The 25,024-nt window shown below is 37.8% G+C and overlaps 1 protein-coding gene across 6 annotated transcripts in view; it reads right to left on the bottom strand.

Moving 5' to 3' along the window:
• Nucleotides 1-24,263, bottom strand: part of suco (SUN domain containing ossification factor) — a 36,894-nt gene extending 12,631 nt beyond the window's left edge. For 3 of the 6 annotated variants that reach the window (XM_028027403.1, XM_028027404.1, XM_028027409.1), the window contains exons 1-16: nt 23,980-24,263; nt 11,147-11,261; nt 10,411-10,506; nt 9,816-10,159; nt 9,080-9,220; nt 8,582-8,780; nt 6,923-7,034; nt 5,707-5,834; nt 5,457-5,524; nt 5,267-5,374; nt 4,547-4,652; nt 3,264-3,284; nt 2,924-2,979; nt 1,594-1,685; nt 1,244-1,309; nt 85-168 (exon numbers count right to left, since the gene is read on the bottom strand). In XM_028027403.1, the coding sequence (XP_027883204.1) occupies nt 85-168; nt 1,244-1,309; nt 1,594-1,685; nt 2,924-2,979; nt 3,264-3,284; nt 4,547-4,652; nt 5,267-5,374; nt 5,457-5,524; nt 5,707-5,834; nt 6,923-7,034; nt 8,582-8,780; nt 9,080-9,220; nt 9,816-10,159; nt 10,411-10,506; nt 11,147-11,261; nt 23,980-24,032 (1,789 nt within the window). In that variant the 5' untranslated portion in view covers nt 24,033-24,263. Of the gene's footprint in view, nt 1-84; nt 169-1,243; nt 1,310-1,593; nt 1,686-2,923; nt 2,980-3,263; nt 3,285-4,546; nt 4,653-5,266; nt 5,375-5,456; nt 5,525-5,706; nt 5,835-6,922; nt 7,035-8,581; nt 8,781-9,079; nt 10,160-10,410; nt 10,507-11,146; nt 11,262-23,979 lie in introns of those variants that run through there. The other 3 variants (XM_028027405.1, XM_028027407.1, XM_028027408.1) reach the window with 3 other exon arrangements.
• Between the last annotated feature and the right edge of the window lie 761 nt (nt 24,264-25,024).

The raw sequence follows: 25,024 nt of genomic DNA, 5'->3' as shown, positions 1-25,024 counted from the left end.
CTGGCTTTTTGTTGAGGACTTTAACGAATAAAATGTGAAGAAACCAGACGGACATCAATATTTCAGAGCGTGAACAGCGAGTACCTCCTATTTCTGCTCCACCCTCTATTTCCGGCTTGCCACCGAGGACGTTAGCAGCAATGTTGTTCACCATGTTGAGGATCGCATCTGGAGAACAGAAACAGAAACACGCTTCACTTCATCTGTGAACGTGTGACTCCTAACATGCAGCAGCCTGAGGTTAAAAACACCATAGCATCAACCACCGTTTATTTTTTTTTTATTTTTCCCCCCACACACAATCCAATCTGATGCTGAAAGTTTTTCCTGTTTATTTCCGTTTTTCCAACTTCTCTACCACTTGTGTTCTTTGATTTTTCCTCCCCACATCTTTTCCAAAGCGTTCCAATAAGGCAAGAGAACACAAAACGCCCTGCTGATGTGTTTACTGGTTTATGGTCAGAGTGTTTGGGAGGGATCCTCCAGTCCTACATTGGCTAATTCAGGATGCAGAAAAACAAAAGTGTATTTTTGGAGTGGCATGTTGTGTTTAAATGAAGAGATAAAAAGCAAACAGCAAAGGTTTATGCATCCAAAGAAACCCAGCATATGGATTTATGATAGCAAGCTGGCTAAAATATTAATAAAGCATTCAACTCTGCTACCAGAGGAATAAATTGATAATTTAAATAATTACCTGACTGAGCTCATAAAGTTAGGGCCTTTTGCCCACTATATGAAACCACAGCTGCTCGTAAAAGTTTTAGCTTTTCATTTAGAGACCATAAAAAATAACAGCAAAAACAAATATTCATACAAAACAGAGAGCAATTATGCCTTTTATGTTGCAGCAAAAAGTTCAGATTTCTGGAGTTTAAAGTGTTAAACCACTAATGAACTGCAACATTTATGATGAGACAACATAAACATTACAATACAACTATATAAAAAGAAAACATACAACCTTTTAAAAATGGTACTTTGGATGTACTGAGTTTTTGTACACTTCGATTTTTTCATTTTTTTTTTTTACTTTAGATTTTTTTTTTTAAATGTCATAAGCATCTTACAACATTGCGCAATAGTTTTTCCACAATCTTTCAACAACCTTATAGTGGGTGTCAGATATTTTCTGCACTGTTGCAATACATCTGTAGACATTTGGTCTTTAGACAGTAAAGTGACTGCAAGTATGAGCAAAAGGGTTTGCATGTCTGTGTGTGCTGCATGTGTGTATACATACTGGTTGCTGAACCAAGCAGGTTTTTAGAGACCTTTTCTTCTGACGGTTGATAACCAGGAGGATAGTCTGCACACAATTACAAGATAAGTCAACAAAGTGGGCAAAAACATCTTACATCAAGGCTGAATAACAGGATTTGAAAATGAAAGGAACAAACAGATGTAGAAAACATGTGGTCTAAATGTGATGTGGTTCTATAAGCAGCAGGTACTGGACAACTAAATTAAAAAGTACATTTTTTAGAGTTTTTCCTTTGGAGTTGAATTATTTAAAGCTTGCAGCTGCAAGCGATGGATATTCAGATGCGTCTAGCTGATTATATCTCCTTTGACTGCACTTTAGCATCTCACCGTAGTCTTCGTCCAGATACTCCAGCCTCTCTGAGGGATACTGGGAATCTGCTATCTCCTCATACTCCTCCACCATGCTGGTGCCGAACACCCTACACAACAAGAGTAATGTGTTACAAAAAACAGCCTACAGTCTTTCCAAACATATTCAATACAGTTGTCTTTTCACATCATTCAACATATCAAAATTCATTGAATGTTACGTTCCAGATGATTAGAAATTCATTCATAATTGCAAAGTAGAAGAAATCCACTTTTCAAATCTTTTTGGCCAATACATATCTGAAGAGTTAGATAAGTCTACCAGCTTTAAACATCTGGAGCCAAAGATTATTACTCATTTTCCTCTGTTAAACAGCTCAAGCTCAGTCAGATCAGATCAGGGCCCGTGAATTCTTTTCAAGTCTAATCACAGATGTTCTCCCAATCCTGAGGCCTTTGTGAACACCTGGACTTATAAACCAGATTAAATTGCACCCAGTACTGGTCCCACTGGGTTTTATTTAGGATTATCAGTAAAAACAGCTGAACGAGCTTCATGCATGGCACACCTTTCAGATTTTAACTGAAATACAATAAATTTTGTGACTGTGACATGTGTGCTTTGTGCACAGAAAAGGTTAATGTTTCATTTTGGAGGGTAAAAGCAAATGCAGAAACTCACTTCTGAGATCAAGATTTAATAACATGCATAAAAATATTACTTTCCCTACTAAACACCGCATGCTTGCATAAAGATGTGGGTTTTATGGCCATTTTAACCTGTAACGGGTAAAACGTGCCTTACAGGCACCAACACGCGTTTCTGAAAAACTAAAGCATAAAAAAAGAGCATAATTGTACTGTGCAACATAAATACAGGAAGTGAATTTCACTAGATGGCTATACTTTGCATACGTTTGAACTATTGTACAAGAGAAGAATGTAAAAAGAAAACTTCTTAAAACTACAATGAGACAGTATGAAGAACTGACGAGCACAGAGACAGATTTAGGTTGTTAAACTGGTTCCTAAGCATCTTCCCCACCCATGTATTACAGGAAACATTTTTTTTAATATGGCAAATATTGCCGTTTAAAAAGCTGCGGTTTGAAGTACAACAGCCTGAGGGATAAACACAGCAGCGAACTTGAAATGTCTCTGAATAACCTGCTGTAAGCTGTAAATCCACATCTTAAACATGCATCCCTCAGAAGAAAAACAAAAGTGAAGAAAAATGTTCAGTCAGAGAATTGTGAATCCTTCTTCAAATATGATTCAGGAATAAAAAAAAAAAAACATTCATGTTTAGGATTGTTAAGACTTTAAATTCAGCAATTTAAGATTGTACCTGATGAGACTGAGGGGACAGAAGTGTTCAGCTCCAAAGTGAGAGAGGAGCTCGACCTGCAGGGAAAACAAGCAAACTGTTAAAAATAACATGACATTTTAATTTAAAAAAAAAAAAAGACATTTAAAAAAGCCTTTATATGCCCACTTCATACACCAATATCCACCAGATGAGAAGGTTGTGATAATACTAACTGTGTACATGTTTTAACCCTTTAGCATATTCCACATGCAAAAAAGGAAGGATTCTAGTTAAAGGCCATCCATTAAGATAAGTCACCCTTTAAGAGAGCATGTTTTTAGCACATGTGAGGCTCTGACAGCAGGAGAAGAGTGCTAACCTTTATGTATTTGATGAACATCTGATGTGAGCAGAAGAGCAGGAGAGGGACAGAGTAAGAGAGAAATAAAACAAGAAAAAGCAATCAGTAAAGATCGTATGGAGCTACAAGCAAGTCAAGAATCTGCAAACATTTCAGCTTTCTGATAAAACACATGTACGGCTGATATGTACAGTTACACTTCACAGGCACGGCAGAAAGATACTTCAGGGGAAGTGAGAAATTGTGAACAAATGATGGAAAAGATGCACAGACAAGCCCTATATACAAAAATAAAATCTGTTTGTGTCATAAAAGTGACTATCAAGCTAAACAGAAACAGAAATGAAGGCTCACACAGAGAAAATCTACTCATTACATTAAAAAAAATATACGGTACTAGTAAACGGAATAAATTAACATGCCAGAACTGCAAATACTGAGCTTAGGGCAGTGAGATGAGAGAGAAACACATTCAGTACATCCACACAGAGAACACAGAGATGTTGAATGTTTGCATTTCAACATTCATGTTTAGTGAATGCATTATAAAGTCAAGCTAAAAACACTAGATATCTAAAAGTCGATTACATAATCAATAAAAAGTGAAAATTTATTAAAACTCTATTGTTGTCATGAGACCATTTAATTAAAAGCACAAACAAAAAAACACAGCTTATTTGACAAAAAACAAAAAAGGAAAAAACAGTGATGACTTCATGATATTAAAGATTTTAAAAAACAAACATCTGTATCGTTAGTGTCACTAATGTCATTATTAGCATTGTTTTAAAAGTAACATTTTCCATGTGGTAAACAATAACTATGATAACTAGTTTAAGAAAGTTTAATCTTAAAGTTACTGAACGGGACTGCATAGAAACCTTGATTTGACTAAACTGAAAACACACAGCAAATAGAAAGTCTGTGTTTTAAGTTCTCAATTTATGAGAATCTTTTTCCTGCTGCTTTTTCAGATGCTCTACCTGTGTAGCCACGAATCCCTTTCAGTTATTATAAACGCATTAAATCCCATCTTTACCAATTTTAAACTAAAGGAAAAGAAAAATATAGAAGAAAGAAAAATCGCTGAAGTTCTCTAAATTTGCACACTGCATGATTTTGATCTCTTGGTTATCACCTCTATAAGATTTTAAGAACTTGGGTTCTTACAGGAGAAACACATCACCCTTCTTTATTTAGCTGTTGATTTTACACTAATGAGGTGGCTGCAGGATAAATCCAGTGTTCATTCAACACTCCAAAGTGCACCACTACAGATTTAAAAAAAAAAAAAAAAGTACCTTCACATATTTAGCATAAAGTTGTTCATCCAGTGGAAAACTCTGTACTATCCGCTCATCACGTGCATGGAAAGTACCCAGCTTCACCCACTTGTTGGTGGGATATCTGCAAAAAGAACGAGAAATGTGAAATCAACCAGCATGTTCTCACAGGGTCGATGTGAAAGACACTGCATTTATCATGTCTGAGGATCTACTGTTCCATGCCAAAGGGAGGAATTTATTTAAGGTTGATGGAAACAGATTTAGCTGGAAATAAATCCTGAGGGATAATATCTTGGACAAACACAACAGCGTCTCTAACGTAGCCAGACATGGAGGTAAGACTGCAGAGATGATGACGACATACTTGTGTTTTGTGGATACTCAAAACAATGTAACATTTTTAGAAATAAAAATCTAAAAAGCGCGGCATGGTGTGCAATTTAATCTCAGGATAAATAAAACTGTTCTGTGAAGAATGGCACTTGTCTTTTACTTCAGGTATGCATTGAGTGTTTGTTTATCACATAAAATTCCAATAAAAGGTTTGGATGGGTATGGATATTTTTGCTGCATGAGGTTAGGTTTAGTCGAAATGACAGCTGTGCAGCTATAACTCACACTCAGAAATGGAGGAATTGACAGCTGCCTAACATTACAGAGCAGGGTGAAAATAAGCACCTGGTTTATGAGCTTACACGACACTGTGCTGACATGCAGGAAACAACGAGAGCTTACCTGTCACTGATGGAAACTAGAAAGTCTTTAGGTGTTGAAGAGAAAAGCTCAAAGTTGGCTATATCCAGCTGTTTGACTTGTATCGGCTCACAGAGCTCTATTACGAACCTACAGAGAGCGAAATGCTTGTGAAGAGGAAGCTTTGTAAAAGCAGAAAAAGTCAGTGAACAGTGTGCAACAGAGCCCCTACCAGATTTTGGTGCTGCATGGATTTAGCATATAGAGGTCCATATTTTCCATAAGGATAGCTGACGTACTCTAAAAGATTGCAAATGACATAATTAAGCATTCCCTGCCATTACTAGCATTACATTCATACTTCAAATGCACAAACAACATTCACAATATCTGAAATCATGTTAATTTCTCTGCTTATACAGCATGACATGACATGTGAGAGCATATGTGTTTGTTGGTAGCATAAAAGAAATGCGTTTCACCTTGGCCTCATTATTGGCAGAGAGGATCTTGGCACCACACTCTACAGAGGCGTAGTTATTCTTAAAGTTTTTCTGGACCTTTTTCACTGAATGTGGGCTGCCACTGGTTGAGGTATGGAGAGTCTGACCTGGAAAGAAAAAGGATTTAGATTAAGTTGATTACAGGACGTGGTGGAAAAAAAATTCTGGAAAGGAGAAAAGTTAGGAAATACTCAAGAGAATGCTGCACTGAAGCTCACAGAAAAGAGTGAGGTAAAAGGTATGCAGTAGTAAACTGCACCAAAGGGCTCATGATCTTTATTCTTTTAACTTAGTCCTTATGTAATAAAAAAAAAAACATTTTCACAAACCTATTCAGAACTGAAATGAACAACAATACTGCTGGAGTATAATAATCTGCAACTCAAAATCTAAAAAAAGCTGAGATGTTGTTTAAAATGTGAGTCTTAGATATGAAAGTCTCATATGTGCAGATAAGATGTCAATCAGAGCAAAACAGTGGATAAAAATAGTCAGACATTTCCTGAATAATGTTTCACAGCAACTTTGGAATACAAACATTTGTGCAGCCATTAGTGTAAAATCTTTTCTGACCAAGCTTTGGTTATTTCAGCATTTCTGACGGGATGGATTCATAATATAAAACTCAGATGAAACCTCTCAGACTCAATGGAATCCTGGACAGAAAATGTTTTAACTAATTTGAATAAAATTAACTTGACTGCATGTTTTCATAAGTAGGAACACATGTGACTGACTTGGAAACAATCTGTAGAATTGGATTTTATTGGCTTTTTCTTTTGTAAAGTGTCTTGAGACAAAAAATTCATTTATAAAAAAAAAATCACCTGAAGTGAACCAATTGAAAACATTTGGCTCATCAGGAAACAAAAATCAGAAAAATCCAGAACTGGAGAACAGCTAGAATCCCACATCCTACAAGAATCAAATATTCCCCTCCACATTTTTCAGTCTCTTGTCTTCTTGGTTCCAACATTTGAGTTATTTGAGTATTGGAAAGTGGTAAACATTACTTTGTCCCTAAATTTTGATTCACTTGTGCAGCTTCCAGCAAATTCAAAATTATTTCTCTTTCTTCTCAGCTTAAACATTTAGTGTGTTTATTTTGGTTTTCTGTGAATAAATTTAAGTCTATGTGATCATGTTAACCTGCATTTGACAATAGCTCCAAACTTTCAGGCTTGTATGCACTTACTTTTTTCCTTTTCCACCTCCATAACCTGTTTCTTCCACTCATCAAAGGTGGGGATGTCATCTTTGCTGGGTACAGAGGGATCAGCTTCTCTGGCAACATTAGCATCTCCCATCTGAAACAGAAACATGCCAACCATGCACAGATCCATTGTAGGTCAGTGAATATGAATAATAAAGTTATTTAAGGTCAGTTACATAGGATAAGAGTTATGGGTCATATCTGATAGCATTCAAGTTTAGTAAAAACTAAGAGATATCCATTTTCAGCTAATGGTGCTCAACTAGCCCAAGGCTACAGAGATCCACCGAGATGGGAATAATATTTTTGATGTATTATGTAAGTGACCTTCTATATCTCACAATTGCATCTGATCTTAGAAATCCACTAGTTACATAAACACCCAGACAAGGCTCTTTGCCAGCAACAGTGAGATTAGCCATTAGCTCTGTGCTCCAAATCAGCAAAACAATGTTGACATACCTGATTAGCTCAATCCCATTGAATGCAAATCATTTGTTTGAAAAAAAACATGTCCTAGCTTTTTTTTTTTTTTTTTTTAAATGAGCAAAACATTTTAAAGCAGGCTAAAAGAGCGCTAAAACACACTGCCGTTTGTTGACTTATTGTATCAGATGTGCAGTTTTGAGCCAACATCTGTTAGTCACTGATCATACTGTTAAGATGCTGCAGTTTTTCAGAAGTAATCCGAAAGGGGTCTCAGGATCTTTCTGCTTAGAGTTCGCTTAGTCTCATATTTATTCATGAGTTGAGTCATTTGTTAGTTGATGTTCACATTTCTTCTTAAAGTTGAGCAAGAGATTGATACAAAATTAGTGAAAGGTGAGTGTAAGTATGAATGATTGTTGTTCCTCATTTTTCACCTCTTGCCTGTTTGCAGCTGGAACATTTGGCATTTGGCAATGTTGTCAATAAAGCAATAATTTAGAGAACAGCTGACAAATAGTGTACATGAACAGCATCTTGACAATGTATTTTACATATCTGGCGGCTCATAATATCTTCCAAGCATGACTTTCTTATTCTGTGTTTATCTTGAATTCCTTGCGAGTTCAAATAATAAAAGCTTTTTGATACTGATTATGATATCGTGAACAAGAGAAGCCCTAATGTAAAATAGGTTCTACCATTTTAAAGCAAAGATAACATGATTGTAGAGTTGACATTGTTGATAGACTTTAGAATCTTATATTAGCGATTATCTCTACTACGGTAACTAACGCAGCCGTCCCAGTGTATAGTGCTTTGAAAAGATACAATGTTACTGTAATTCTGAACTTTAGAAAACTTTGCCAACATTTCCAAATCGAGTATATCCAAAAATAGTCTGAGGTTGAATACTGAAAGAAGACAAAACATTGCAACTTTGCTGTACTCTGCTCTAGCTTCCTGTTATCTGTTGCAATGGTGTCTCTCGCACGAACTTCATTTTCAAACACCTTACTGATAATAAAAGTAGCAAGTAGCTTTGAGTTTCCTTTTCTCAGTTGTAACTTTCAGAGCAAAGACTGCTCAGGTATAATACATTCACTCACTAGGAAAACAGATTTTTGAATTCCCATTTGTCCAACCATGGTTCCAATCCAATTAAACTACTTTTAAAACCTCTTATGATGGTTAAGAGACTGTAAAGCTGCTGACCTGCTGCTTATGGTGGAGGTGGGAAGTGTTGCCCTCCTGCTCCAAACTGGATAGCACATCTTCCAACTGCTCTTCCTCTTTCCGGCTTCCAGGTTCTGCTGCTTCTGGCTCTGCTAAATCTGAACTGGACTGACTGGACTCTGTTTCGAGATCAGAGCTCTGGTTCGACATCTGGTCATCTGTGCCAGCTTCTTCCACACTGCATCACAGACATGGGTCCAATGGAGGAGAGAAAATGGACAAGGGAGGAATACAGAAAAACAAATTAGTCCTCACAAATGCTGGAAATATTGAGTTAAATGTGATCGATAATTGTTTTATTAGACAGTCCTGGGTTGGAGCAGGCAATAAGAGGAAATTAAACTTAAAAAAAATAAAAAGAAGCATAAATTGAGTATAAGGCCAGCAATTGATGGTTACGCACAGCAGAGAGGTGTAGCTTCTAGCTTGATTACCTGTCTCTTTGCTTTGATTGGCTGGCGGTGGATAGAAACTCACCTGAAGAGAGGGCGGCCAAAAGGGGAGTTTTCACAGATTGCCAGTTTGGGGGGAATGACCCTGCACTGTGAATCAGAGTGCTCAGCAAAGACAAAGCTGTCTACTGGGAGTTCATCGCCTGCACTGGCAACCCGCACTGCACTGAGGGAAAGAAAGGACATGGCTTTTACCACACCTCCTAGCACTGGGAAGGGCAGAGAGCAGAGACAGAAGGACAGGGTCTGGAGGGGGAAATAGGGGGCAGGGGGCAGGGGGCAGGGGGCAGGAAGCAAGAAAGAGAGAAAGCAGATGGACTGACAGTAGGGATGGAGGTCGGTTGTTGGTTGGGCCGTTGAAGGGCTTGGTACAAAGATCTGAAATGTCCCGACAAACACATTGCTACGGAAGGAGCAGGCTCTTCTTTTAAAGTTCAGCTTTCATGTCCAGAGTGTTGAGTCTCCAAAATGCTTTTGAATTTCCATGAATGTCCTTTCGGCATTAAAAACAAAACAAAGAAAAAGTGCCAACAGTCTCATATTTTCTCAAAGCAGGTCAGCAGTTCCTTAAAAGGTTTTGTCCAAGATGCAAACACCTCTTTTTAGATCAGCAGTTTATTATTATTATTATTAAAATAAAAAAGAAGTTAAAACAAAAAAACTGAGGGGAAAACCAAAAGATTAACAAACACAAAATTCCAAATAAAATATATAACATCTGATGTGACGTTTGGTTACTGGTAAAGAGGATCTGAACTTACCCTCCTGTGTCGGTGGGGCCAGCGCTCTTTGAGGTAGGTAAGTTTTCAGCTTCATCTGAAGGTGTCGATGGGTCTGAGTCCAGGCGCGGCTGTGCGGTGTGATCATCACTAGAGGACTCAGCTTGGACTACAGCGTCTGGTGACACATGGACCAGTTCTGGCAATGGTTCTGGAGTGGGGGACTCTGGGCCTGCTTTGTCACCGTCGTGGTCCTGTGGGTCAGTCGGCAAGTCAGGGTGAGCTGTTGGCTCTGTGGGAAGTTCTGGCTCATCAAGAACAGGTACAGTATCCAACTCTTGGCTTTGTTTGGTCTCTTTTGCCTCGGCTTCTAAATGATTCACAGTCTGCAGAGAGAAAACAGAAAAATGTGTGACTAAAAACAAAACAAAATAAAAGAAACTACATTTTGAAAATAATTATGCGTTTTCTACTAAAAATATTACATGTCAAAAATGCTAGAGCTTCAACAAAAAAAAAAAATCATGTGGAAAGAAAAAAGATCACTTCATATCCAAGTCAGATAAATGGGGTTAATAATTTTGTGCTCTACTGTGTAATGTAGAAAACATTTACTGAGAGCCATGTTTCTTCTCACCTGTTCATGTTGTACGCTTGCTAGCTTCTCTAGTGCTGCCCTCTCCGTCTCTAATCCTATTTCGTATGAGGTGTGTGTCGACCGTTCTTCCACCACCTACAGCAAAACAACATCTGATTTATTAACAGAAACAAAACCATGAAAGCGCATGAAAAAAAGAACATTTGGCAAGAGAATATAGATTTCAAATGCATATTTAACAAGAAGGAATGGAAGGTATTTGCATTTCTGGATGTGAAAGGGCTTTTGTTGTTGGACAAAGCCCATGTTCTGGGGCTGATGACAGACTGTCAGGCCTGCTGAACTGCCCCTGCAAGGCTGTTTGTGCCTGGATCTCACAATGACTCCCCTTCTTCAGCCCGTGCACCGAACACTCACTGCTACAAATTATCCTTCACTTGATATGTGGCTGCAAGTAAACACAATGCTGCCCTGTTAAACACCTGAGTAAGGAGAACTAACAAATTAAAAAATGTTTGATCTAGGCTGAGCTTTGAGCCAATTCAATCCATTACTCCAAAGGAAAAGAAAAGAGCTTGACAATAACTGAAGATTAATAATCAAAGGCCATAGAAGATGGCCTAAACATCTCGTCTATTTTTGTTGCCACTGACAGAAAAAGCTTTGATGTTGGAAATTTACGTTGTTCAGAAATATGCAACTCATTAAAGCAGCAAGAATATGACATGTTAAATGTGCAACAAGTTTGAGCAAAGTAGAAGTGGTAAGGCCTTACCTTGTTTTGTGTGGACTCCTGCTTCTGCTCGTGGATTTCAGGGTCTCCGTCCTGGGCAGAGTGACCCGAGCCAGACGAGCTCTGCTCTGAACAATATACATCTTGACTGGGGTACCTACAACAGAGTGGCACTGGTCAGCACAAAATTAACATCAGGAAAAAATAAATAAAGCAACTGCATTAGATGGGAAACAGGACTAAATCTGTTAAAGAAGAAAAATACACAGTATGCAGCACAAAAACAAGCTATGATCAACAAGAATGCTTGTAATGCGCATATCATGCTTTTTTTAGTGGAAGGGAAGTGATGCAAGATGTCTAAAATACAGGTTATAAAACTAGTAGATGACAGAAGCCAAAAAAAAAAGAGATTAGAAGAGATTAGAAATTACAGAATCATCTGAGACAATTCATTTAAGTAGAAGCATAAAGCAAGAAAAGGGTAAAGTAACAGAACTGCTTGGACACAAAGTTGAATTCTTTGTTTATGTTTTTAAGGTTATTCAATAAGAACTGCTTCATATAATTCAATCATCTCCACTTTCGCTTCCGTTGATTCTCTTCCTGGTTGCACCTTTCTCATAAAAAGGCTTGCCAAAACGTGGATCACTGTTAATCCTACCAGCTTCCTTTTAAGTCAGAGAGTTTGATGCCAAAAAGGCCTAAAGATCTTGCTTACAGGAACTAGCATGATAAAACTGAGCTGAAGCTGTTTGGTTAATTCTGTAAGTCGAGTGTACTGCTTTTAAAAGTAATTGTTCCTAATTCAGCTTGATAAAACAATAGACAAGGGAGCACAATCAGGACCAGAAAGATAAATAAGTTAAAAAAAGTGAAAACTTATAAAAGCAACTGAAACAAAAACAACAAAAAACAAACACAAAGAGATGAAAACTAAGCAAGAGGTCATTCTGTAATCAATGACCTCATAAGTCCACAGCTACATCTGTAAACGTGGTAAAAAGAAAGTGCAGTAGTAGTCAAATATAATTGCGTCACTGGAGAACGGCTCACATGGACACTTTTGTTAGCACCTTGTCAGCCAGCTTGTCAAGAGGAAGAGAAGTCCTGAACATGCATACCCACAAGCAATAAGACCCAGCCATCTGTGCAAACCTGTTTTCCAGCCATCAAGAGAGACTTTGCCATCTGTTTCTTATTCATTAACATCAAAGGGTAACTGAGTGCTGACAGATAACGGACAACAACATGTGGCTAGATTAAGAGTTTCTAAGTGCTATTCTGCTTAAGTTCACAAACAAGTCAAACAAAACCTGAAGTTGTTAAAGATTTATTTAAAGGTGTGCACCATTTGTATGCCGATTTACCAAATTGATCATGTTGCTTTCAGTGAGACTTTTGAGCTCCACCCCCCCGACCTGCAAACCAAGCTGAACTGCTGTAAGTGTTACCTGAAATCCTGTCCATGGCTCATTACCAGGCCACTAGAGAACTTGATGACAGGCTGAGAAAATGAAAGAGTCATTCGATTCAGCTAGTTAGGAGCAGGGGTGCATCTAAAAGTTGCAGGACATCGTCTCTCGAGAACTAATTGGGCTTAGGTCGGGAAAGTTTTACTGGCCAATCAAGTGCAGTGATCAATAAACCTGCTACAGGTGCCTTTAGCATTGTGAGCAGCTGCCAAGTCCTGCTGGAAAATATCTCCATAAAGCTTTTGAGCAGAAGGAAGCAGGAAGTGCTGCATAATTTCCTACAGTGGCAGTGACTTTGCTCCTCAATAAAACACATTGGATCAACGCCAGCAGATGACGCAACTCTCCAAATTTCACACTAAATATAACTTTAATTCTGTGTTCCTCTGCTCTTCCTTCTGACTCTGGTGCACACTCAATTATCTAGAGGCTGGGATTATCCCTGTATTTTTTCTTCCACTCAATTTTCCATTTATTTGTTTGTAGCAACTCACACAGCATTGACGATATCAAGTCTGCAGTCTTGATATGTAGGTTGCAACCTACACAGTCATATGTGTAGGTTATAAGATTATTTGATTTTGGATTTTCATTAGCTCTAAGCCATAATTCACAAAAAGGAACAGCAATACATGTGTGAAATGTGCAAATATTCAATCAGAATAAAATATGAATATCACATTTTAATGCAAATTCATAGAATAAAACCACTTTTTTGGTTATATTCCAATTTTGTTAGCTGTAAAGTGAATGTTGTACACATAAAATCCCACAAACTTTACAAAAAATAAAAGCTACAGGAAATTACAAACAATATCTAAGTCGAGGTTTAGACAAGTGTCTATCATGCACATTAAATAATTGAATAGTGACATCTTAAAACCGCCAGAAACTTACAAAAGGCAAGATGTAAAATGCCATCAACAATGCTAAATAATTATTTCCTTTTCAAATAAAAATGATAAAAACAGGATACGTTTATAAAAAGCTTATGTACTGACAGACGGCAAACATGTCAAGCAACAACAAAATTCATAAATACAAAACCTGCATGCCATAACTGGTCCTTCCACACCAACAGGAGCAAAAGTGGTCACAACTTACAAGCCTTAAGCTCCAGGAGCAAACAGATCATGCCTGCAATTTTAGAGTAAGCAGTGAAAATGAAAATGATCAATTAACTAAGAGTGAATGTTGGAAAGTGACTGTTTAAAACCACAAATGTCCTTATCTATAAACACAGGATACCAGATCCAGCACGCTACAACTCATAACTCCTGAGAGAGTGTGCTGCATCATTCAACCAGTCAAGCGACTTTTCATCACTCTGTTTACTCCAAGCCTTCCAGTGGCAGAGTGACATCTGTGGTAAAAAGTCAAAATTATCGCCAGCTGCCCGACATGCAAAGTGTGCTTTCATCCCCGCGGAGGCAGGATGTTTTCCTGGCGAACACAAGTTTTCAAAGGCAACGAGTGTGCAAACACGTAACCAGCTGTAGCTCCGGGTCCTGCTCGTCTTCACGTTTATTTTTAACCAGCGTGACACTTTAAGCTCACCCTGTAATTCTGCCCACTCATTCAAACCCATTTGTCAAAGCATTACGCTGCAACTCTCACTGGTGGTAACCTAACCGGAGCAAATAAGGAGCTCTCTTTACCTCTGCTGACCTGAACCTGGTGTCAGCACTTTGCTAAAATAAAAAAATGTTTTAAAATATAATTTAATCTAATTTATGCAACGATAAGCTTCAAAAAGCTGAGCAGTCACAAAAACTAAACTAAGTTACTGCCGTCTGGTGTTCTGACGGAAAGTCTTGTGATGTTTTTCACTGATCCTCGGCATATTCGCTGATCATATTATGTGAAGTTAGGAGCTCGAGACTGTAGTTAATTCTGCCAGAAAGATAAATTTCAAGCTGTTGAACATCATCTTTTTTGGGGCAAAAAATGCCAACTAAGAGGCACAAAGCAGTCAAGCTGATGGATTTATTTAAGAACAAGCTTTACATCCTTGCAAGCAATAGTAGAGATGAAAAAAAGAGCACAGGAGACAATCCAGGATCCACGCGGGCAGACGAGGATTGTAGAGCAGGGAGATGTGCCAGGCCTGCCTAGACAAAGTAGGCCATTGCATCTGGCCAGCAGACAAAAACATGCCATCACTATTTGAAGGAGGAGGGAGGGAGAGGCGAAAATGCCCGGCTTTGGGACGACTGGATGTATGTGTGTGCAAGTTAGGACTGCTTTTCTTCCACATCGAAGCAGGAAACAATGTAGAGCAGCAGTTTGTTTTAAAGCCTGCTGATCCTCCATAATCCCCCCACCCGTTTGTGTGTCGTCATAGCAGCCGAGAGACAGTGGCTGAACTGGCAAATAGCTCTGTTGCTGCCCACATGGCCACCGCTCTGAGACTTCCTGCGAACACAGGTCTGGTGCAAGAAGCGAAGCGAACTCTACCTTATCCCAGACTCTTTTTACTGGGTTGAAGGTCAAAAGATTAAAAAAAAAATTAAAAATCTCAGACAAAGAGATCAAGAATTTCATGCCTATTGCTACATAGCACCAATATGTCACAATTATTGGAATATTGAAAAAATTGAAATGACCACTTTAGTTTTCATGAAAGCTGTGGAATATTTTGAACAAAATCCCAACTTGCACACAATATTTGCTTGGCTGTTCGTTAACCCCAACACATTTGTACAGTTTTATGGATCAGGGTGAAAAATAAATCTTCCTTAATCACAATAAATATTGTCCCTACAACGTTCAATAATGATGTGAAAACTGCATTTCTCCCCCCCAAATATCTGAGTTTAATTTGGGAGCTTATTTCCATAAGTAGTTCAGTGGTTTGTGCTGACTTGCTATATTGGAGGAATAGATGTAACAGTACACTTTAAGAAATATGACCCATGGTGATTCCTGACCCAAGGCTCCAAAATAGAAAGCTGAATAACTTTACAGATCAGAAAGTCAATGTTTGAGCCAAAAATATGTCAGTAAGTCACAGAAAACACACACACAAATCACAATTTAACTTGTATTAAAATATGAATATTTATTCTGCCAGGATAAAACACTATTGAAATAAAAACTCTTCTTGATGTAACAAACCTCTTTTTTTAGGATGCACACCAAAGTAAATAAGATACTGCTTTCCGTTTCCCTTAAATCGAGGAATCGCAACCAAAACCTGCTGCTCTCAGCACCAACTTTCAGTACAGATGGCCATGCAAACTCACCCGGTAACAGACTGTGCAAATGATGTTACCCACTAAAAGTAACACGGGGTTTTTTTTTTTAGAACTACTTCATTTGCTTAAAAGGGAACAAACACCTTTTTTAAAAAAGGATGCAGAGACTTTCCAGACAGTTTGTCATTTTGTACGCAAAATTAAGTGATATGTTTTCACAACAAGACTTTTAAAACAAACTATAAATTTTACGATAGTGGTGGGATTTATCGTTTTAATGTCACGTCTGCAACAACAGCTTTGTGTTGCTTATAACTCAAGTTGTGAGAGATTCTATTTTTAAACTCGCTGAAAGGCAAAAAGAAGGATGTGCATCGGCACGACCTTGTTAGCTACCGACTAAATTAAATTACTTGATCTTAATTCTTATAAATGTGAGACAAGAATTTAATAAAAGTACATTTTAATATTAAGAGGTCACCAACCAATTTAATACACTATAATTTAGGCCTCTTGTAAGGCTTGTGTTGCTATCTGATCTGCAAGAATCCCTGTCTGACTACAAAAAACTCTTGACACACACAAATCCTCCCAAATGTACACAGAAGCTTTTCTCCGAGGGCTGAACAGACACACCTCTGTTTGGCTGCACTACTGCCAACATCAACCGGGTCAAGTCACCAGGTGACGAAGAACAAGGCAATGGATCCTGTTAAGCTAACATGCCAGAAGCCCTCTGACGAACAGCAGAACAACACAGACCGGAGATTTACACGTCATGTAAAATCCATTAAAGAAGACAATTAGCCTTACCCAGTTATCCATTAAACAAACAAAAAGTCTGATCACATTGAACGTGTTTATACTCTTCCATCTACAATTCCTTGCAAGAACATTTGTGTCCCTTTATACAGCCTACATTTTGCCCTATTGCAAACACAAACTTCAATTTATTTAATTGCGATTTTACGTGATAGACCACGTAAAATAGCGCATAGCTGTGAAGTCGCAGAGAAAAATATATTTTTTAAAAAGGTGTTATAACTCAAGAAAATAATCTAAAATGTGTAGCGTGGATTTATGTGTAGCTTGTGTTTCTACAGAGTCGATCTTCTGTAGAAACACGTTGTGCAGCTCTGAACACGTACAGACTGATGGCTTTGTCCATTCTGCGCTGCAAAACAGCTCAAGCTCAAATTTAAAAATACTTTACTAATCCCAAAGGGAAATTAAATTAAAAAAATTTTAAAAAACTGGACAAAAGGAGAGTGTTAGCAAGTTTTCAGGTACTGCCACAGATTCTCAATTTGACTTAAGTCTGGACTGTTTAAACAAATAAATATGCCTTGATCTAAATCATTTCATTGCAGTTCTGGCTGTATGTTTATGGTTATTGTCCAGCTGGAAGGTGAACCTCCTTCTCAAGTTTTCAACAGCCTCCGTTAGGTTTCTTCCAGCATTGCTCCACATTTCACTCAATTGATCTTCCCATGAACTCTGACCTGCTTTAATTCACCTGCTGAAGACTTGTTAAGGTTTTCTCTGAAAAATGGCTTTAGGTGGATGGCCATGTCCACGAAGGCTGTCAGTGGTGCCATACTCTTTCCATTTATAGACAGCAGATGTAGTGGTGCCCCCTGAGGCGTTTAAAGCACAGTGGGGTTATAAATTAATACGTCACACTTTAAACATCTCCACAATGTCATCCCTGATCTGCCTGCTGCGTTCCTTGGTCTCATGTTCTTTTAACAAATATCTGACGAGATTAAATTACACACAGATGGACTCCATCACGTAAGAGACCTCTGAGGGCAATTGGATCACTGGATTTTATGTATGGTATCACATTAAAAAGGGGGAAGACAAAAGCATACCACACTTTTCAGGTTTTCTGAAAACAATATATAATTTTGTCTTCTAAATTAAAATGTATAATTTTGCTTTATAATTTAGAGAAACTGCAACTCTGGGTCTTTATCCATCTATGCTAATAACCCAGAGAAGCAGTGTAGTGCTGTGGAGCATCTCACTGGTTCCAGTCAGACTGGGATCAAACAAGCCTGGGAATGTGATGTTGGGAACATCAGAGCAGAACAATGGAGTGGAAGGATTCATTCATGTGATATAATTCAGTTTGAAAGCAGAAGCCAGAGTCCATGTCCGGGTTATTTTGGGTGAGCGTCAGTACCACAATACTGTCGGGACAGCCGGGGAAACAAAAAAACAAAAACAAAATCAACCTAACACATTTTACCGAACTGCTGAGTCATGAATTCACATGTACACAACAGCCTCCAAAATATTAGGTTATTTAAAATAAATACTGATAAATACTGAAGGCTCACATTTTGGATCTGAACGCCGCGGATCATTTTTAAATTGTTTTCTAATTTAGCAAATGAAACAATGAAACAACATGCGTTTAGGTCTAATGTTTCACCATCTAAAAATTACAGCCAGTTACTTCAGCATCTTGCTTCAAGTAGCCAGTTGATGGTGAATGTTTTATGCAAAACGCTCCAGCCGAACATCCCTCCCTCAGCTCACATTGTTCTTTAGTCGTTCCATTGGTCTGCCATTGACGGGGCTTTTTCCATGAATTAAAAAAAAAAAAAAAAACACAGGTACAAATGCATCTGCAGGGAAAACCAAAAAAAGAAAAAATATACAGTGCTGAAAGTGAGAGTTGCCAAAGCTGCAAAAATCTATGAAACAACAAAACAAGGGAAGGGAGAAAATTTAAATGGAAAAAAACTTAAATTTTACTGCCTCTAGATATTAGAAATGTTCTCAAAGAACAACAACATGTACATACAATAAAGATGTGGTAAGTATGTTTGATCATAAAACATTTAAATGCTTCTATTCATCCAGTCTTTGTCCTGAGTTGTGCCCTCTTGTGATACAGGCAAATACATGCATGATAATGTTTATGACGTTACCTTAAAAAATAATTACACTCTCCACCCTCTGAACATGATTCACCAGCACAGCAAACAGAAGTATTTTTCTTTTAAACCACCAACAAAGCCTCAGGCTATTAGCTTGAATTCAATTAAAAACACAAGCCTACCTCTTCCCAGAAAAATATCACCTTTCTGCAAGGGAGAAACAGGAGAGGATTCTGTCTTTATATTTTAACGTGAACAAAAACAATAGCGATTTCTTTTAAAAGCCGGGCCATTTCAAGGTGCAGTTGCAGATCACACCTCAAGTGAGAAACCATCCTTAATGCTTAGTAGCTACTTTTAGACTTCCTTCACATTGTTTTTAGAGCTTTAGTTGTAACTGTAATCTTGAAGCCTTGTCTGAAAAGGCTTTTGATATCACATCAGAAATGTGCAGTGAAAAGTGGGGCATAGGAAGAGCAGGAAGCAAGAAAGCTCTTTGTGTTCATTAGCCTGCATGGCCAGTGGGCAGGAACAAAACCCCGTGTTGGGACCGGCTCGGTCTCATCACATAAGACTGGACCTGCCAAACCACAGTGTTGAGCCTAAGGCTGTAATAACAGAGGCCGGACAATAAATACGCAGTTCTATGCGAGAAGAAGTTGAGAAATAAAAGGCTTTTAGACTGATTTTAAACTAAATTAGTTAGGTAAATACCCCACAGGCTAGTTCATTTAACACTTCACAAAATTTCCACTGCTCTAAATTTCTGAGCAAGAGTTACAAGTGCTTTAAATTCTCTTATACATTTTAAAGTAAAACAAAAACACTCAAAGGACTGAGAACTAGCAATATATATATATATATATATATATACAGATATACAGTATATACATATATATGTATATACGTATATGTATATATATATGACAATGTTTACTCATTACATTTTAGAGGAATACTTTCTCTTCTCCCTAATATCAGATATTCGTTTTAAGTAACCCTTGTAATGCATTTGTTTTATTTTATTTTAGCTTAAATACAGAAAATACATAACGCTCCTTAAAGGTGCAAAACGTTGCATAAAATCTCTTTCAGGAAAAAAAAAAACAAAGAGTGAACTAGCAAAACATTATCTTTGTAATAAATAACCATGCAGTTGTTCTGTAATGTCTTGTTCTGTACGCTTACTTAACTTTCCTCTTCCATAAAAGTATGTTCAGAATGTTGAATTAATGAGTTACAGTAAGCTGTTTTGAACTTTAACAATTGCTTGTGACACTCTTCAAACCCTGAGCATTTATGCAAATGGCAACACATACAACTTTATCTCATATGATTGAGTACCAGGTAAAACTGGCTAAATCAAATCAATGTCAAAGAAATAATAGTTTAATAAAGTGAATTTATTTTTACTGACAAATGTGTTATTTCAAAACCAGGAAGAAAATAAAATCTGCACTTGCTGAACCTGTATTAAAATGAGGATAAACACAATTGAGAGTCTTCAAATTCTTTCACCTTTACATAACAGACAGCAGGCGCCTCAAGTGAACAACACCAGAGAAAAGCAACAACAACTTGGGGAAGCTCGATAAAGGCCGAGTTAAGAGGAACACGGACACATGCTATAAATCAATAGTCCATTGCCTTACAAGGTGCAAAATGCATCACTAGCCCCTTACACAAAACACTTCAAGGTGGTTAAGGCGCTTACTTGCCGCCTTAGATTGTATTGTGGGAAAAAACAACAAAAACAATGTGGCAAAAGTATTAAAGTCAGTCTGCCTCTGCTCCGCCTCTTATTCGTTAAGCCAAGTAGTCCAACGGCCGCCTCGGTTGACTTCCATAAGGGAAAGCCACCTACACAGGTAAACGGAGTGACGTAGTGATGACACCTGTTTGAGCAACCAACCAGCAGCAGGATCTACAAGCGTAAACAAAACTCAGACATAAGACGATGAAGCTGAGATACAATTTAATTTAGGATATTTTTGGCTAGCAACACAGATACACAAAGTTCATCAATCATTATACTTTTAAAGGAACACTTACAACAGATTCATTCATAGTGGATGTCGAATTATGTTTCGTCATCTTGCACTGCTAGCTATATTTTCTGTACATTCACATTTTGTGAAAGATATTGCGGTATTCACTTGTGATTTATTGGTCAAAAGGAGCTCAGAGGTGGCGAAATACAAGCGACATGTCCGCTAAACAGCAGACTGCAGGCTGACTAATGAACCAGCTGCAAAAAGGTATTTTGTGCCACAAACCTTTTTTCTTTTTTATTAAACATACAACTAAACTTAGTAGGTGTTAATGAAAAAATAACTTGCTTAATAAATGGAAAACAATAGTAATCTTCATTATTAATAGTTAGATAACAGAAGGTCTCAACTGGCTTCAGAAATTCAGCGTTTCTGGATTCCTGCAGATACTGTACTTGTGTTTGCTCAACCATCCACAGTCTATGGCGCATTACTGATCAACCCACTGTTGAATTATCTTTTAATCCAATCACATTACATAATAATAACCTTCCAATGACTGTGAATCTAATAAGCTTATGGAAAATCGACAATTGAGCTAATGAAGACACCCTCTGTTTAAAATCCTGCGCTGCAAATATAATCAATACAATCTGATTCCTTTTTTATTTCTGTGTGTTTATGCTAGCTTTCACACAACATAAACAGTAATAACCTGCCATAAAACCTAATGCAGTAAGAAAATACCTTTTAAACAGAGAGAAAATGGCTAGGTTTGCAAGAAAGCTACCATTACTGACAATGCACCTGGCTGGAAATGTGCACCTTCACACAAAGACATTCACACAGAGACTCAACAGCGCCGATGTCAACAGCCGGAGCTGGCATGCCGTGGGAGCAGTGAGATCTCTTTTGCTGACAACGTGAGAGTGGAGGAGAAGCATGACACCCACAGAAAGCAGTCTGCTGTGGGGCTGTGTACTGCAGCTACGCGAAGGACGAGAATTCACATAAGAAATAGACATACCAGAAATATCAGCGTTGGCCCTGGCAGTTTAAAGCAGTATTTGGTTAATGCTAGCAGCTTGGCTACGACAAACCTCCAAGTGATCCTTCCCCACCACCCTTTTAAACAAACAGTTGCTGTTCAAACCTAAAAATCACTGCTTGCTTGGAAACCCCGGGTTTTGCTGCAAGGACTTCATTCCCCTTTTTTTATTTCTCCCTGCTCCTACTGGGAATTTGTTGAGAGCTGGCACCAGGGGAGGAGAAGCCAACAGCAGCACGCTAAAAAGAGTTTGAATTAGTAATGACTGCTGAACATGTCAGAGCGCAGCCATTAGTCGCTATGCAGGAAAGCCCAAAGAGGGAATCAATGATTTTGACAAGCAAACGGTTCCTTAAAAGTCTGTTGTATTCTTTTTGCGCTGTGTTTTTCTTGAGACTTTTCCTTTAGCATTTGTTTTCTGAGACAAACATGTCCATCTGAAAATACTGAATTGGCTAGGATTAAAAAAATATTGAAGAATGAGATATTTGTAAGAAAAAATTTACTGAGTTCTACAAAACATCTCACCTAAAAAGCTGCAATCAAAGGCCATCTCACAAAACCTCTTCAAAAAATTATCTAAAGGAATTGGAATTAATTCATTAGAGGAAAAAAATAGGAATATTTTGCGATTATGTGGACTACTAAATATATAATACTCAAATTCTGTTTCTCATTTCCATCAAATACAGAACCAAAACAAAATTTCCTTTCTGAGGAATGTGTGCTGCCGTGGTTTTGCACTTTCCTGAGCTAGGAAAGTTTTTATTTATTAATGATGGCTTTACAAAACACTAATCCCTGGCACGATTAATAAAATATGAAGACTAAAAGTCTGATTCTAAGGCAATGAGGAAATGAGAAAAATACGGTTTTGATGTTTATGTTGTATTGTCCATAGGCCTCAGGAAGGAGGAAGTGAGTCTGATGCCCTGTGTACAAAAACAAACTTAGTTCTGAAACTGGACATAAAAAGCAATTTGGAAATTTTCTTGGAAGTCAATTAAAGACAGCAAAAAAGAAAATTAAGCCGTTTATTTTTCAACTGTGCATGAAACAAACCTTTCATATGTTCAAACACAAACACTACAATAGGCTAAAACAACAAAATCTCCATGGCAGACAGAATCAGAAGTTCAGTTTGCGTGCCTCCAATGGGATAGTTAGCCTCTACTTAGCAAACAATCTGGATAAAGTTGGAATGTTAGCTGGACTGTTAATCCAATTCTACAACCCCAGCACATTGTTACCTGCTGCGTGCCTCCAAGATTAAGCAAATGTATGAGCTGTGTCGGAGCTACGAAAGAAAAACTCCCTAAACATGCATCATTATTTCAAGTATGCAACTCATTTACAAGCCTCGGTTTACCTTCGTTCTATAAATTAAGATCTGCCAGTTACTATTTAAATATACTTCCTGGAACAAAACGAATAATTTTTTTTTGTTTTGTTTATTCAAAGGTGCATATTTAACAGTACATGTCAGAACAATGCATACCAACATTTATCTCATTTTTAATCAACTCAAAACCGTGCATGCTGTGTCATGGTGCGTTTATAGTAAATAAAATTGTGGAAATTCTTAGATTTGGTGCTTTTTATTCTGGGGTCCTGGGATTTATCCTAGCAATGACAGTTAAAATGGGCCGATTCTGATCTCTGCATAACTAGTGACATGATTTAACGAAAAAAATTATAATAACCAAAAGACAATACTTTGATTTATTCATATAGTTTTTCCATTATGTGTCGTAATATTTTGTTAGTTAAGAAAAATAAACATAAATTATCTTTGTTTGGCTATCTTAAACTACAGACTAGTAAAAAATGAAATGTGAAACATAGTTCTTTGAATTGTTTTTACCTACATGAACACAGCCACAGTCACCCACCTGAGTAACATATTCCAACACTGACGAACTTGGATTTAGCTAGCTGAGCTGCTATCAGCAGCTGGCCTCATCACCAACCCCACAAACACACCCATTTAACCAGCAAAGGGGGTTAGCGACGATGTTAAGCAGAACAAAAGTCAGTTATTTTCTTAAAACTCACACATACACTGAATCTACCACACTGAAACAGGCATATGTTGTTAGCTAATGTAGCAGGGGTGACTCGTCTCAGTACTGGTAAAAATTGTGCAGCAAAAGACAAAAAATAAATACATATGCCTGGGCACAAATGTATGCTTGACGTGGTCAACCTGTTCTTTAAAGACCTATCTGCCAAACATTTCGTAATACTGGGTGTAAACATGAGGCCAAGCTTACCAGCACGGGAGAGCTACAATGAGGCACACCAACAAAACGCGCAGCCTCTTCATTATCTTCCAGCGGGGACCGACATCCTCGCTATTTGGTTTGTTTCTGGTCTGTCGCGGCTGCACAATACACCGAAAACCAGCTGTGTGTTGGCCGTGAGTCTGCCTTAATTAGGAAACAAGCAAGCCACGACGCTCTGAAGGTAAAACCCACACTTCAGGAGCAGTATCATTCATCACACGAACCTCTCGTCCGCCTCCTTTTCAGTTTCAACAGCCACTGCTACTGACGAGTTGCCGTGCTCCGGGTAATGTAACGCCTGCCCCAGAGATAACCAATCAAATCACAGAAAGGAAATAATCGACCAATCATAGGAGACTTGGTTGTGTCGTATTTGAAAAAATGCCCCGTCCCCAGCATTGAGGATGAGCTGGTGGCTGTACGACTGGACGCGTCACGCTTTTTGGTAAACTGATAAGCAAAGCACGCCTTATTTCAACTTATTGCACAATAACATTACGATTTGACTTGTTTTTTCGTATGTAATCGGAATTGATGTCATTAAAACCGTTTTTCTTTGATTAAATTCAAATATGTCTTAGTATAAATTAGACTGATATTTATCCACTAGAATTGTCTGTTTACCTGTGGCTACTTTAGCCTGGAACCATAAATAACTAATTTTATGACTGCAAAGAGAAAACATTGTTTGTATGTGTGTGCTTGTTATTTAACCCATTTTGTGCACTAGGGTTGCGAAATTGTCCCTTCGTTCTTATATTTTGTTTGCAAATTCTCTCACAAACAAACCACATCATGTGCATTGTATTTAGGCTTATTTTTTGTGTGGTTGGTATTTTGGTCGGTATTTTTTAAATTCAATATGGTGTTAGATAGCAATGCAAACGTATAAGTTAATTATATATTATTTCCACAAGATTTTTTTTTTATTTTTCTAATTTTGGCTCTGATTCCAGTTTGGACTTGATTCTTCTGACGCACAGCAGATTATTGACAAACTCTGAGCAACTCTTGCTTGTAAAGTAAATATCAT

The sequence above is a fragment of the Xiphophorus couchianus genome, chromosome 9 (genome assembly GCF_001444195.1).
Source record: "Xiphophorus couchianus chromosome 9, X_couchianus-1.0, whole genome shotgun sequence".
NCBI lineage: Eukaryota > Metazoa > Chordata > Actinopteri > Cyprinodontiformes > Poeciliidae > Xiphophorus > Xiphophorus couchianus.
This window is presented reverse-complemented; position numbering and strand designations above follow the sequence as displayed.